General features: G+C 49.3%; 1 protein-coding gene across 1 annotated transcript; it reads right to left on the reverse strand.

The window, feature by feature from the left end:
- Nucleotides 1-334: 334 nt before the first annotated feature.
- On the reverse strand, nucleotides 335-2,721 carry LOC100841477 (probable N-acetyltransferase HLS1). Its single transcript, XM_014903321.2, has 3 exons — nucleotides 1,885-2,721; nucleotides 1,548-1,717; nucleotides 335-1,444 (listed from the first exon to the last, which is right to left on the reverse strand). The coding sequence occupies exons 1-3, from the start codon at nucleotides 2,128-2,130 to the stop codon at nucleotides 589-591; spliced, it is 1,272 nt and encodes a 423-aa protein (XP_014758807.2). The 5' UTR covers nucleotides 2,131-2,721; the 3' UTR covers nucleotides 335-588.
- Nucleotides 2,722-14,911: the final 12,190 nt, after the last annotated feature.

The following is a 14,911-nucleotide window of genomic DNA, read 5'->3' on the forward strand; positions in this document are numbered from 1 at the left end:
TGTAGTAGTATCTCGACAAGTCTCCAACGGGAACAACCAGATATCCGGCGAGCATCGAACCAAATCCCTCAATCGCTCAGCGAGGAAAGAAGAATCCCGAAGGCGGCACCGGCCCGGCACTTGGGCAGCATCTGCAGAGTGCGGGGCAGAGCACATATATCCTCCTATCCCCTCCCAACAAAAGTGGCAAGCAAATCTAGGAAGCGGAGCGCGCCAACTTTCTAGCCGTAACGCCACGGATCAAAATTCAAAAGGCTACTACATGTCAGTACCCCCAAAACAAAAAGCAACCTGGTTCCCCACTCCGGTCTGCTCGTAGAGTCTAGTGACAAAGTTGCAACGATGCAGCTCACATTTGCACTCACTCCATTCATCAGGTCTAAACGTAAAGAAGATGAAACAAAGGAGATCCGCCGAAATGCAATGCACGACATCCTTCGAAATGCTTGAAACGCGGAATGTTCAGGAGGGATCACTTGTCTGAGGAAAGCAGCAGGCCGTCGCATGCGAGCGACACAGATCAGACGGACGGGAAAAACAAAAACCTAGCTAATGGTGGTGGACTAAGGAAAATGGAAGCCAACTAAACTAAAACTCTCTGGGGTCGACGAAGATGGAACGCCCGGGCGGCGCCTTGGTCCAGTCGCCGAGCGTGCCACCGCCGTGCGCGTACCCGTCCGCGAGCCGCTTGATGCACCAGAGGTCCTCGGCGCCGAGGCGCGCCCACCGCGGCACCCCGGCGCGGACGGGGTCCCGGGCGCCCACCTCCGTGGCCACCACGCCGAACCCGCCGCGCCGCCGGGCCACGTTGTGCGCGTGCCGGCACAGCGCGCGCACGAGCCCCGGCGCGCCCGGCCCGGCCCCGCCCACGCCGTACATGAAGCAGACCCCGAACGGCCTGAACAGGTCCGGCACCGAAGGAATGCCAAGCCACGGCGCCGTCCGGTCCACGAGCCGGGTCGCCCCCGCCGCGGCGCGCATCAGCCGCGTCGCGCCCCGCACCTCGAGCCGGAACGCGTCCGCGCAGTTCCACACGCTCACCACCGCCCACGACGACGCCGGGGGGCTCTCGATGCCGTCCCACGGCCTCGTGCCGGCCGGCAGGGCGAGGAAGGTGCCGAGAGAGAGCGCGTTGGAGAGCACGGCGTCGATGTCGGCGGGGAAGAACTCGACGCTGGCGAAATGCCGGCGGTAGAGGCGCTCGGCGTCGCGCGTGTCGAGGCGGGAGATGGAGGCGCGGCGGGAGGGCGGCAGGGCGTGGCCGGGGAACACCGGGTGCACGAGCACGGAGGGCGTGCGGAACTTGGCGTAGCCGCATCGGCCCGTGAAGAGGCGCACCGACGCCTCGTTGTCCTGCTCCGTCGCCATGTACGAGTACTCGGCGCCCTTCTCGCGGAACCACTCCTCCATCCGCTCCACCAGCTTCTTCCCCACACCTCTCCTCCTGCATGTCATGGCAATAGCCTCTCCACTTATTAGTTACAGTACGTAGTACTTCATCGAAAATGCATTGGAATTGATCCAATGAATTTTAGTTGCATGCGTACCGATGGTTGGGCGAGACACGGAGGCCGAGGATGTACGCGACCTTGGTGTAGATGGGGTCCTGATTGCTGGGCTGCGTGCTACAGGCGCCGGAGACGACGGACTTGACGCAGCCGCGGACGAGGCCGATGATCTCCGTGCCGCCGCCGCCGGTTGCTGTAGTCTCGGCGACCTTTCCATATCCGGGCGGTTCAAACATGCGTTTCGAGCGAGCAGTCCACTAATTAGTTGTCGAGACGGGACCCACGGAAATCGAAACGGGAGAAAAAAAAGCAAAAGCCCACGAGCATCCACAGACCACATACACCGGTCAGTCAGTCACGTTCACGTAGCACGTACCAGCATGAGGTAGGCCGGCGAGTTGCGAATGCGAGCGAGGGGATCGCCGAGGAGGTCAGTGAAAAGGCGCATCTTGCCGGAGCGGCCGCCGGATCCGGAGGAGCCCACCTCGCACTCCCGTTCCACCTCCTCCACGCCGCGCCGGTCGCGCTCGCCGTCGTACTCACGCACCACCACCACCACCGCCTCCCAATGATCCTCTTGTTCCTCCTCCACTACTGCAGCTACCGCCTCAACCATGATCATGAGAGGGAGAGAGCCGGCTGGGATTTTATGGATTGGATATATAGCTAGAGGCCGGCCGGTTGGGAGGACGTAGTAGCACGAGAGTATGAATCACGTGAGGGAGTGGGGGGAGGCGAGAGTAGTGTTCTTTCGCGTGCCTGCCGCCTGCAATTACTCTTCTCTACACCACTCGCACGCACACAAGCAGAAAAGGCTGAGGCGCGCCGCCCACCACCGAGACGCGAACCAGCGCAGCAAGATCTAGCACGATATACCCAGCGCAATAACTGGCCAGAGAGAGAGAGAGAGAGGGGCCGATTATTAGGAGGCTATATAGCCACTAGCCGCTTCTTTAATTGTGGAAGCGACGAGTTTAATTGGAGTTAATTGGAGTAAGCAAGGCTGTGGACAGTGGAGCTCAGAGCGGAGCGCTTCGGGGCCGTGGACTTGCAACGACGAAGACGGGCCTGATCGGAGGACGCTGCTGCAGTACACAGGAGGATCGGACATCCTATTGCCGTGAATGGATGTGGTGTGTGTAGTGGTAGCTCACACAAACACGGACGAGACGAGCTCACTTTCTTTTTTCTTTTGGGTATGGCTAATTTTAAATCGTCTGATTTTTAAGAAACGAGTCTCAATCGATGTTTCAGAATCGTTGGATTAAGATCCGATGATTAGCATGTCGATTGATCTCTAACTAAAAAATAGGTGGCTTCTCAGCAGCAAAACTGTTTTCTTTTTTCTTTCTTTTCGAGACGTACTGCACGCTTCATGTTGCTCAGGTGGATGCCAGCAGAACCGAACCCGCAAAAAAAAAAAGTTGCTCCAGCGATTCAAGGAACAAGGCTCAGCTTGAGCTTTTGTCGAGTTCGGTCAAGCTCGAAGAGCCCCATGATGATAGGTCACTACCATGCGAGCCAAGCTTCGCCATCAGGCGGTAAGGGTAGATCGAAGCAGCAAGTGGAAGCGGAAGTAGCGGAAAACTGTTGAAGGCGCAGGAAGAGGAAGAGGGCGACGGCACCAGTGTGCTCAAGGAAAGGAAGAGGACGTTGGGTCATCACCCATCGCGACTGTGTTGCCTCATGCCGCACGGTGTCGTCTTCTCCGTCCGGTGGAGAGTGGCGCCACAACCACTAAAGAGGGAAGGGGGGCGGGGACCTAACAAACGAGTCGTGGATGGATAGTGACTGGGCTGGGATGAAACCTTTTCGGGCTTTGGGCTGGCTGAGTAGCCCGAGCCGCCCAAGCCTGGGTTCAGCCTGAAGTGAAAATGAGCCCAACATGCAGGCTTGGCTCTAAACTATAGATTTACGGGCCGAGCTCGAGATCTTCCGAGTCCAAAAGATCGGCCCTGATTTCCAGGCTGAAATGTTGCTACTTCTTGCTCTGGCCTTTGGACAAATTTGAAATCAAAGCAGTACTTTCTAAAGTAGACGAAGATGCATGAATATTTAAAATGAGAAACTGCTATTTTTGTTTGTGAAATATCATCAACACTTAGGATACATAGAAGAATCTGCTATTTTTTTAATTTTTTTTGTCTGTTTTGGTGGAGAAGACAATAGGTCGGTATAGAGCGGTTTATGCAGATGTTGGATACCCTTTGCTTCGCTCCTTGTGTTAAAGTGTTCTTAAAATATAGAGCTGTAATTTTTTTTGGGTTCATGCCATCTTTTAAATGTGGGTTGTTTATTTGCAGGTCTGAACGTCATGAAGCTGCCGCCCCGTACCGAAAATATGTATGCACTGATCATGGAGCAGGATGGGGGGAATAGGTATGATGATGTGCAAAGAAAAACAGAAGTGGCATGCCATATCGCCGTCATTATTGTCGACCATTCCACTCCGACCCGTTGCCGCGTTATGATTGATATAGATCATAATTCTTTTTTAAACGTGTCGAATTAGTTTCTATTTAAAGTTGTTCAACACAGGTCGTAAGTGGTTTCTCATGCTCCGACTAGGAAACGTGGTCGTTTGGCCCACATGTCGGGAGACAAGCTCGACATAATTTGCCAAAGAAAACTGCCTTCTTCTCATGTATATTTACATGTTGATTTCATTGAGTGTTCAACTTTAAATCATGCATCTAACAGAAAAAAGTTTTGTATGCAGTTTTTTTGACAAATTAAGTCTAGCTTGTCACCCGACATGTGGGCCCAAACGGTCACGTCACCCCGTCAGAGCACGAGACACACACTTAAGACCTTTATTGAACAACTTAAAATAGATTTATGACCTCAACGTGCATTTCCGAAGTATAGGAACTAACTTGGCATATTTAAAAAAGAATTATGACCTCCAGCTGTTACTCATTGATGAATGATATGCACTCACAGAAATTTATTACCGCACCATCTATCTAATCACCACTTTAATTTATTTACTCTTTCCTACAGATGCCTTTATAGTACTCATTCACTAATTAGCCTAGTAACTGAAGTTGTGGAGAACTCCACACAAAGTGGCCGATAGCATAACAGCATCTGCATGCGGCAAGCAGCCACGCACAGTGTAGTGTCGCGCAAATTTTCTTGGCCCAATAATGGTCTGCATCTTTTTTTGAAAAAGAATAATGGTCTGCATCTGTATATATGGAGGGCATTACTCGGTTTTAGGCAGGTCGTTTTCTTGGACGGGACTTGACAAAGATTGATACTGGATAGCAGTATATATAATGCCATCAATTTCCATCCCTATTCTCCTTAAAAAAAGAATCCATCCCTATTTCATACTATGATGGAACTCGTACATGAGATTAACTTGTGATGCTACGGCGCTTGCTATAGATTGCCTCTGGTGCAACTGGATTTCTTCCATTAGCTTTTGACCAATGAGAAAAATCTACTCCCTCCGTTTCATAATTCTTGTCTCAGTGTCGGAAAATATATGTATCTATTCTTATAAAACGTCTAGATACATGTAATATTTCGACAAGAATTATGGAACGGAGAGAGTAGTACATTTACTACTGTATAGTATATAATTGGCATTATTATTATCTTAAACTTGTGGTAGATACCATCTCTAACTGTCATGTCCTATAGTCTCTGGACAGGGTACATTCTTCTTCTTTTTTTGCACAGTACATTCTTGTATATAGTGTGAGAGGTGCTTTTGCTTTCCAGTGGTTATGTGCGAGGCGCTGTGGCAGTATGGCTGATGGATCATGACAATCATTTGCCATCTCTTTCGTTGACAGTTTACTCCTGCACGTAAGCTTTTGTGATCTCTCAAAAAGGGAGGTCCAGTTTCCGTCTGGACTTGTGAGGAGGAAGAGAGAAAATGTTCACTGGCAGCGAGATACTATCCGAGTGCTCCAGTGGCGTAGGAAATTTTCCAATCATCTATAAGACGGCCACCTTGAAATTTTCCAATCATCTATATAACATAAAAAAAATCAAAATAAAGAAATATGTATGAATATTTTCACCATTGGACCATCCTAAAAATTTTAGTCGGTTGCGCCATTGGAGTGCTCCTTTGTCCTGTCTGAAGTTACGAGAACTCTCAAGCCTGAAGCCAACCTTTGCCGCTGGGGTTTGTGAAGGACACGGAGTAATGTTTCTCGGCCGCCCGGGCGACCGTTATCTGGGCCATTATTTCGGGCCTCGCAACGGCACCGCGGTGGGCCATGAAAATAAAGTCGTTGACGTTCCTCTGTAAAATGATGTATACTCTTCGGTGTAATGGCCTAGTAACGCGTACGATAAGGTGACTTGTACAGGGCCAAAACATCGCCTATGCAGTACTGTATTCGGGACCAATCTTTATTTCAGGAAATGTATTTTCTTAGGAAAAAAAGGTATCTTACGAAAAAACAGTAGGAAAACAAGTGGCAATGGAATTGCGGGCCCAGCCCACCAAACACCCACCGTGGGAATTTTCGATCGGCAGCATGCGGCCACCTTGAGCCGGTCGGATCGGACATATTCCACTCGGACGACTCCGATCCGTTCCGGATCCACATCAAACGCGGTGATTAGGAGTACCAGCCGATACCAAGCCTACAAAATCGCCTCAAGAAGAAGAAGAAGAAGAAGAAGAAGAAGAAGAAGAAGAAGAAGAAGAAGAAGAAGAAGAAGAAGAAACTACCTCTCTAGGGGCCATTGATCGAATAGGACAAGCAAGCAGATCAGCAGCGTAGATCGATCGATTGATCCATGGCGTCGACTGATCCGCAGCAATGTCCTCCGTGGGCGCACCTTCTGCCGAAGCTCCTAGGACGGGTCATCGTCCGCGTCCCCCACCCCGCTGACCGTGCCCGCTTCCGTGCCGTGTGCCGTTCATGGTCTCGGCCCTACGCGACCACGGCCCCCCACTGTTACCGTGGATTGTCCACGCCGATGGTACCTTCGTCACCCTCCCCGATGGTGGCTTCCACCGCGGCCTCACTTTCCCCGACAGCGCAAACTTCATTGGTGCTAGTAAAAATTGGCTCGCCTTTTACACCGACAAGATCGACGGATACAAGCGAAGCTATCTTTTGTACAACCCTTTCTTCGGTACGACCGTGCCGCTCCCTGAGCTTGACTCTGTTATCGGCCAGGTCTCCAATTGGTTTGAGATTCGGAAGGTGCTCATGCGGTCGGCCCCCGATGACATTGTCGCTGTCACAACGAACAACTGGAACTACCCAATCATCGTATGCCGTCCTGGAAAGCCCGCCGCCTGGTTTCCCGGGCGCTTGGAGATGCCCTATGCCGCATATTTGACGTTGTGTTTCTCGGGGACAATCTTTATGGGCTTACCGCAGATGAGGACCTCATTGCGATGAATCTTGATGAGGACGAGGATGGTAGGCCCATCACTACATCATTAGGCATGCACAGGGTGGTGATGAGAACGTATATGAAGACGAGGAGGGACAAGACGAGGAAGATGACGACGACGACTTGGAAGTGCTAAGCAATGCAGACGAGGATGATGACCAGGAGGAGAAACACGAGCAGGGCAATGAGGATAGTGGTGACAAGGTCTTGACTTGTGACGACCCCTTGGATGAGTTGCAAGACGGTGATGACAAGGTCCCAAATGGCATAGAATATGTCGACGATTGCAACGAAGAGAATAGTGATCCCTGCGAACCTAAAGATTCCATTAGGATCAGCCGATATTTGAGGCAGCAGCGACACATATCACCCTACTTTCGAGCCTATAATGTGAAAGTTGAGATATTGAATGTGGATATGGAGGCCTGCTCTTGGAACCCGGTCGTTGCCGACGACGGGAGATGTGCGCTCTTCGTCAGTGATCGATTCTCTGAATCAGCTTTCGTGGGTGTGAAAGCTGGGAAGGGTTACACTTGTTACTTTGTCGACGATCACGACGTTACGAACCGATCTCAGAGCTTTGACAAGATTATTGGGAGAAAGTCTACTTGGTTCTTCACTTACGAGTTTGTAGTTTAGTACCCGCTCCGACCCATATTATTTGTCTCAAATTTGTCCAAGTATATATGTATCTATGTTTAAAAAGCGTCTAGATACATGTAATATTTTGACAAGTAATTCCGACCAGAGGGAGTAGTACTTTTTCCGTCCAACAAAAGATGTCTCAACTTTGATTAAATTTGAATGCATTTAGACACTAGGTTATGTCTGGATACATCAAATTTTGACAAATTTGAGACATCTTTTGTTAAACGGAGGGAGTACTAGATTTTGGCGGAGATAGGAATTTTGTCCAGGATGGGGCACCTATACATGATTTCTTCTCTAACGGCGTAAATTTAAAGTGCCATTCATAACAGAAAATCTATTATATACTAAAAACAATATAAGGAATACCGAGGGGAGGCACCACGTTAATCCACGTCACTTTTATTATTTTAACCGTTGGATCTAAAATGTGAGGGATCTAAATTAAGCTTCGGTACGTATTTTTTCTTACGGTAAAAAAAAGGGCACGGCCGCACGTCCAGGCGTGGGCGCGCGATTTGCGTGCGGGCGCAACTGGCCGTTCACGCGATGTCTAGCTGAAAAGTCGCACGCGCGGTTGCATGCAAACCCAGAAAAGTCAGCCCTTGAATGCATGCACGCTCACTGAGAGAAGTCAGTTCGGTACATCCTGAAAAGCTTGCGTTAATACCAGAGCATGAATTTTTTTGACAGCATATCAGAGCTGGAGTTTACATGCCTTAAAAAGAAAAACTGAGGGAGTACTACCTTGGCCAATATTTTTTTGCTAAAACGGAACCGGAACCAAATCGTATGTTCGTCAGGACCGAATCCCACGTACGTTAGCTTTTGGCTTAAGTCCTTTTGTGTGGGTTTCAATACCAGATCGACCCGCGTTCTACAAATCAGCAGATCAGTTATGATTTTTTTTTCACGCTGCATCTAACTAACCAGCAATGTTTTTTTAAAGCTTTATTTAATTTAATTAACGAACAAAGTACAATTGATCGAAACAACAAGAATAACAACAGTGATTCCAGATAAACCTAAATTACATTAAAAAAAACTTTGAAGACAACGCCATACGCATCTTGATATTCTGCAAATATCTGGTAAGAAAACATCAGAAGACCAAACCTGCATAAACTTTGCTGCCACTTTAGGTTTTACTGAGACGCATAAGCAACCCCCCCTCCCCAAACGGTTGAGAACTTGAGATCATTGAACGCGCGGTGGCCGAGACACATCTCTCGCAAGAAAGGTTGGCAGACCGTTGAAACACCGCCAAACCGATGAGGAAGAAGACCAAAATCACGAGCCGTGAGATACATAAACTTCATGAAGTAGACCATGATAGCCACACCAGAATGATGATGGAGTTGAGAGACATTTAATCCGTGAATTGCCGTTTCCATCGTCAAGAGCGCCGTCGCGAAGGACACATGAAATCTTATAAAGAAGGTACTAATATAATGGCCAGGCGTTGATCCGTGGTCTACCACACATCCAGACGCCCAATTGGCTATAGGAGACAAGGGAAACCAATGAAGATGGAAACCTGGTCAAGATTTTAGAAGGATGACAATTTGATTTGATTGATGTGAACATCACCTGATGATATATTTGATTTAATTGATGGGCTAGAATTAAACATCCCATAGGGCCATTACAAATTGATAAACAGGTGCAAGATAGTTGCCTGACATGATTTGTAATTGGAGCTATATGCTCACGTGAATCACGTCTGACATGATTTTCAAGATATTTTTTCTACAAACATTTTTGATAATAGGTTTCTGAAAAATAAAATTACCAAATCAATAACAATTAATGTTTTCAAGATGCATTTTTTTTAACGATGGGACCATGATTTGTGCCAGGGAAACATTCTGCTCAATCGATAAAAGGAGACATTTTGCTTGATCGCTAGAAGCATATTTTCTTGACACTAACATAAACAAAATTTCACAGTACCGAAAACAATGTTTTTGTGTAATAGATAAAGAATCATCGATACAAATTCATTTTTTTGTTTGAGAAAGGCAAATCCTCATATATTAAAACAACCAGCTCTTACGGTGATATATATATTCAATTAAACAAAAATAAAATTGCACAACTTGTTGAGGGAAAACGACTTCGGACTTCCAAACTACGTTGGAGTTAGGACAATGTTTTTGATGTAGCAACCGGGAAGAAAATGAGCTAGAAGACGCCTGCAATATTGATTTGAGAAGCAGACCGTCATCCCAAAGGCGACGACGAGGTCTGGATGATCTCATGATCATCATAGGTTCGACCAAACCGATTCGTCGAGACGTAACCTTACTAGCCCCGGGGTGAAGCCGAAGTTTGCCCAACTTTGCCGATTAAAAAAAAAGTACAAACAAGAAGTGTATCTGCAAAACACGAAGACATGGAACCGAATCGACTATTACAGAAGAGTCGCCGCCGACGAGATCATCACCGATGAGGTGGATCATTAGTCGAGAAAACCTTAATCTTAAACCACGTACGCGGCACCCCCATAGCGTCGTAGCCGAGGAACCAAAACTAACTCTAATAAACCTAACTACCACCCCTCAACGCAGGTGAGAGTCCAACCCCTCCTGGCAATCTTCCATAGCGGCAAACAGGGGAGGAGCGTACCTTCGCAACGCCCGCGGTAAGCAGTGGAGCGGAAATACTCTTTTGGAACAGAAGCGGCTAGGGTTTCAGGAGATAAATACCTTTTTATTTTGACGAGTTACGAAAACCTTAGGCAAGACATCATGTCAACGATATATGCTGAAGAGTTCACCGAAATGCATGGAGGCTATATTGACTTCACACATGACAAACACCTATCATTCATCAGTGTTTTTAAAATAATATAGCAAAATATATATAAGGTAAAAACGTAAAATGTTATAAAGACGTTTCCCGCGCAATTGCGCGGGACACCGTGCTAGTTTGAATTAATTTGTTACTCAGATAATAGTAACTTTCCTTTTGCCTAGATGCCATAGGTTGTTATGTGCCATGATTTGAGATGTCAATGTGAATGAGGGTTTTTTAATCTCAAGTGTCAGATAGCTAACGAATGTGCTTCCGACATTGGATCCACGGGGATAATGCTTAAACAATAATCTTGATGAACTCTATAGACATAAAAAAGACACCTTGTTCGGACTGAAGTAAATTGTTCATACTGTGCGTTTGCTCATGCAATTTCAGCGCACCTTCTTGTTTTTTGAACGCACCTTCTTGTTCATGTACCTTCTTGTTTCTGTGCCTTCTTGTTGCTGTACTTTCTTGTTCCCGTACTTCATCGCTTTGAGCTGGATCGCGAAAGCATCACATTCTTGGGCAACTTGTTCAGAACAATCCGCAACGAAAGGATCGTGAGGAATGTTTATCTATTGAGCTCTTTTACGGTGATTGTCGAGTACTTCTCAGTACTTTTCAGTGCTCCCGCATGAATTAATTCTGTCCGTTGATCTGTACTCAAGGTTTTTTTTTCCTCATGGGCCCTAACTGGTCAATGGGCTCGTTTCCCTGGCCCATTGCCGGCTTCTCTCTTGCGGCGCTTGTCCTTGGCACTGGCATCTTCCTCGATCCCAAGCTTCGGCCGCCTGAGCCCTTCTCGTCGACCGCCGGCAAAGCTAATGACCTTGAGGGCATTATTTCCAGAAAAGGCCCGAGAGCATTATCCAGAATGAGGCTGAGAGCATTATCCTCTAAAATCTGTGCTGTCCATCTCGTAATCCGTTGGGCACAATACTCTATTCCATTTGCCACGGCATTGTCCTCTTCACGAGCAGAGCTAGCTAACTACCTACTAGCTGCCGGTGCCCGTTGAGGTGATCGGTTGAAGTCGGCGATGGCGAACGACGGCAAGTCCGGCGAGCAGATCCTCCAAGAGCTCGACGTGCTAAGCCACACCATGTACCAGGCGCACGGCAACCGGCCGTTCCTGCTCTCCGTGGTCGCCGTCGACGCGCCCGAGCTCGACCTCGTACGGAGTGCCGTGAACCCGAGCCTCCTCGTGAAGGAGTCCACGGAGAAGAGCCAGCAAGGGGAGCGCGTCCGGCAGTGGGACATGGCGTTCCCGCTCGCTGGCAAGGCCAAGGGTGGTGAGCTCGTTGTCAAGCTCGCGTTCCAGATCATGGAGGATGGCCGCGACCGCCAACGGAGCACACGGAAGAGATTAGGCGAATTTTTTTAGTAAAAACTAAATCGACAATTTTGGTACTTCTCGGTGGTACTTTTGTTTTACTATTTTTCAGTACTTCCTGTTTCTCCACTGTTTGATCAATTAGGTTGGACGGTTTCTAAAATCGCCAACCATTGTTTTTTTTTAAGGAATCAACCGGGGGGGGGGGAGTCTCCCCACCTGAATATATTACTCAAACACGCCCGAGGAGCAATACAGCTTGTCGGAGCAAGTACAATGGAAACACAAAAACCAAGTACAAGATTACAACAACAGCCTCCTAAACATCAATTGATTGAGTGTAGGCGAATGCCAAACGCAGCACAGGTCGTGTCATAACCATGAACATGGTAGCACTAGCAAAAAGAGAGTTGGTTGTCGATGGCAGCACAAATGCCAGAAGACAACACAAATGAGCACAAACAAGGGCTACACCATGAGAGCTCAAGAGTAGCAACACAGAACCGACAGACAAGCCCGTCACCCCACACCGAACAAAGAAACTGCACTATCTACGACTTCACACCTTCAGAGCTCGCCAACAAAGGACAGCTTAGTCCGATGGAGATGTGGGAGCCGAAGAACAGGAGAGGGATCAAGGTCATCAATCATGGACAAGCACACAAATTCTCCACCGAAAGGGTGGTTATAGCCCAAGAAATTTGGGGAGAAGAAGGTACAAGAAAGTGTCATGATCAGAAGAGAGCACCACTAGTGATAATATCTCCCAGAGTGGAGGTTTTAGCCACCGTGGAGTGTAAGTGAAGGGTACCATACAACGACGAGTTGATGGGGGCAACAGCAACCGGACACCAATTCGGCGAAGATCATGAGGAGCAACATGGATGAGTGGAGGCTAGGGAGGTCGAAGAGGCGGACACTCATAACCAAACGGAGAACTTATGATCGGCACACACACCCTCTATCACGGCCATCTCCGGTAGGAGGATGCCGCCTCCATGGCCGCCATCAGTAAACCATGGATCCTGGAGCACCGCATCACAGGTTGTATAGAGACTTCCAAGTCCGATCCACGACACCAGCCGTTAGGCGGTGCCGCCACCACAGCTGCCATCTGGAGACAGTGATTACCGAAGGCCATGGCAATGCCAGAACGGACGAAGGGAGGGACTGGACAAAATAGGAGTGCACAGTGCATTTCCCAAATCAGCATGTATTACAAAAATGTCTTCATAGGATCTGAGGGGGGTTGGCTCGGTGGTGGTGTGTAGTGGCTGGGGAGGGATTGGGCTGGGTTGCGGGGCAGAGGATGAGGCCGGCGAATGGAGGTGTGGACCTGCAGTGAGTGGTTGTGGCGGACGAGGCTGAGGAGGGCGACGAAAGTGGGAGGCGAAGCCGGACGGCTGGGCGACGGCGATGAAGTATGTGGACGACGAGCGCAGAGCCGCAGACGCAGGCGGACAGGGCCACACATCCCTAGGCGGCATCACCGGGAGAGCCGGATCCGGGCGACCGGCCAGCAACGGCGAGGAGGATGGGTGGCCGGAGGCAGGAGTGCATGGCAGGGGAGCTCCTCCAGGTGACAGGAGGGATGAAATGCGACGGCGCCTCCCGAATCTGACCGAGGCACGCCGAAGCGGGCCGGATCCGGTCGAGACAGGCGAGCAGCCGCCGGAGTAGGGGAAGAACGGGCGGAGTAGCTTCGGGGCGCGCGAGAGGACGACGGCTGGCGGCGCCGACCGGAGGCAGACCAGGAGGATCTCGCTGGCTGATGCACGGATCTCGCGGCCCAAACGCGGATCTCGCCGGCCAAATGCCTCGCCGCCACCTTCATAGGCGATGCCCCGGGCTTGCCGGCGGCTGCCCCCGGCAGCGGCAAGGGAAGAGCGAGGATGGGGGAGTGGCGGCGACGGGCGCTAGGGTTCGCCCCCGAGAGGAGACGACGCGGGGGGGGGGCGGGGGGAACCATTGTAAAAACATGAAGGATTGACACAGGAGAAGAACAGTCCGGTGACGGAATGGTGGGTCAACTCTCGACCAAAGGTCCATTGCGCTCATGGGCTCATCTCAGCCCGCGATCGTCAAATACCCACCAACTTGGGATCTCCAAATGGTGCCCAATTCTGTCATCTCCACCTCGTTCGGCGTTTCATGCCCCTCGACCTCTTTCCCTCGGATCTGAGCGGTGTCTCCACGTTCATCGCGATTACCTCCATCCTGCGTGTGCGTGGTGGCGCCGAAGGTTTGACCCTCAGATCCTGGAAGCCTTGACGGGCTCTTTCAGGCGCCGCCGGCGCGACGCACGGCACGTTCATGCGGACGAAGGCAGCGGCCGCGTCGTCCAGGATGCGGTCCGGGATCGAAATCCCCGGCGTGCTCATCCTTTGCCCTCTTATTTTGCGGATTCTGTTTTCTAGAGCAGCAAATTTGCCAGATCTTTGCCATCTATCGTTTGCTCGTCTGATATGTTATTTCTTTGATGGATTTTGCTATCCTTGAAGAAGGGAGCACTAGGCATATCATGCTCCCGGCAGGCGATAGAGTTCTGGGCTAGGCGTCAAGGACGGATGGCAAGGACGCAGATTGATTTTATCACACCCAATTAAATGTGCCTTGGGGCTGATTATAGCGACCTCGTTGTAAATCTTGGGGTTAATTCTTTGTATGCCCCTGCAAAGTTGAAAAAAACACCTCCTGTGTCTACACGTGAGCCTAGACGCATATGGATTTAATTATTTTCAATAAGGGCATACAAGAATTCAGCCTTGTATGAATTTATTTACACACGCTGGTGCTCCATGATTGTGGGCGGTAGGGAGCGGAAGCGCAAGCTCTTACGTCCGTCGGTGGTATTGCTTCATTGTTTGTGGTGTTCGTATTCTCATCTGACTAGTTTTTGCAGGTAGGTACATTTATATGGAAAAATTGGACATAGCCGTATGCTCTTTTTATTTTTACTTTTACTTTTACTCACTCTTTTTCGGTTTATGCGGCATGCGAGCTGCAAGCATGCCTAGATCATCAATTCAACCGGTGAAATAAGTTCTACAGCATGCAATGTATATCATAGTTTCTAACAGTATACTATTTTTGTGGCATATCACTCATAATTCATTCGTCCAATCGACCCACGTATGTCTGTGTGCTTTATAAACTGTTATGTACTGAAAAGGAGGAGCGAGTATAATGCATGCTTAGATGACTCATAGTTGGATATTTATCTGTTTGGTTTGTTGGTTGGACA

The sequence above is a fragment of the Brachypodium distachyon genome, chromosome 1 (assembly GCF_000005505.3).
Source record: "Brachypodium distachyon strain Bd21 chromosome 1, Brachypodium_distachyon_v3.0, whole genome shotgun sequence".
Classification (NCBI taxonomy): Eukaryota; Viridiplantae; Streptophyta; class Magnoliopsida; order Poales; family Poaceae; genus Brachypodium; species Brachypodium distachyon.

Excerpts from the sequence above, each read along its gene's own strand:
- LOC100841477 (XM_014903321.2), bottom strand. The coding sequence starts at position 2,130 with ATGATCATGGTTGAGGCGGTAGCTGCAGTAGTGGAGGAGGAACAAGAG. Across the intron at positions 1,718-1,884 it reads CGCCGGCCTACCTCATGCTG|GTCGCCGAGACTACAGCAAC; the intron begins GTACGTGCTACG and ends GGATATGGAAAG. Across the intron at positions 1,445-1,547 it reads CGTGTCTCGCCCAACCATCG|GAGGAGAGGTGTGGGGAAGA; the intron begins GTACGCATGCAA and ends CATGACATGCAG.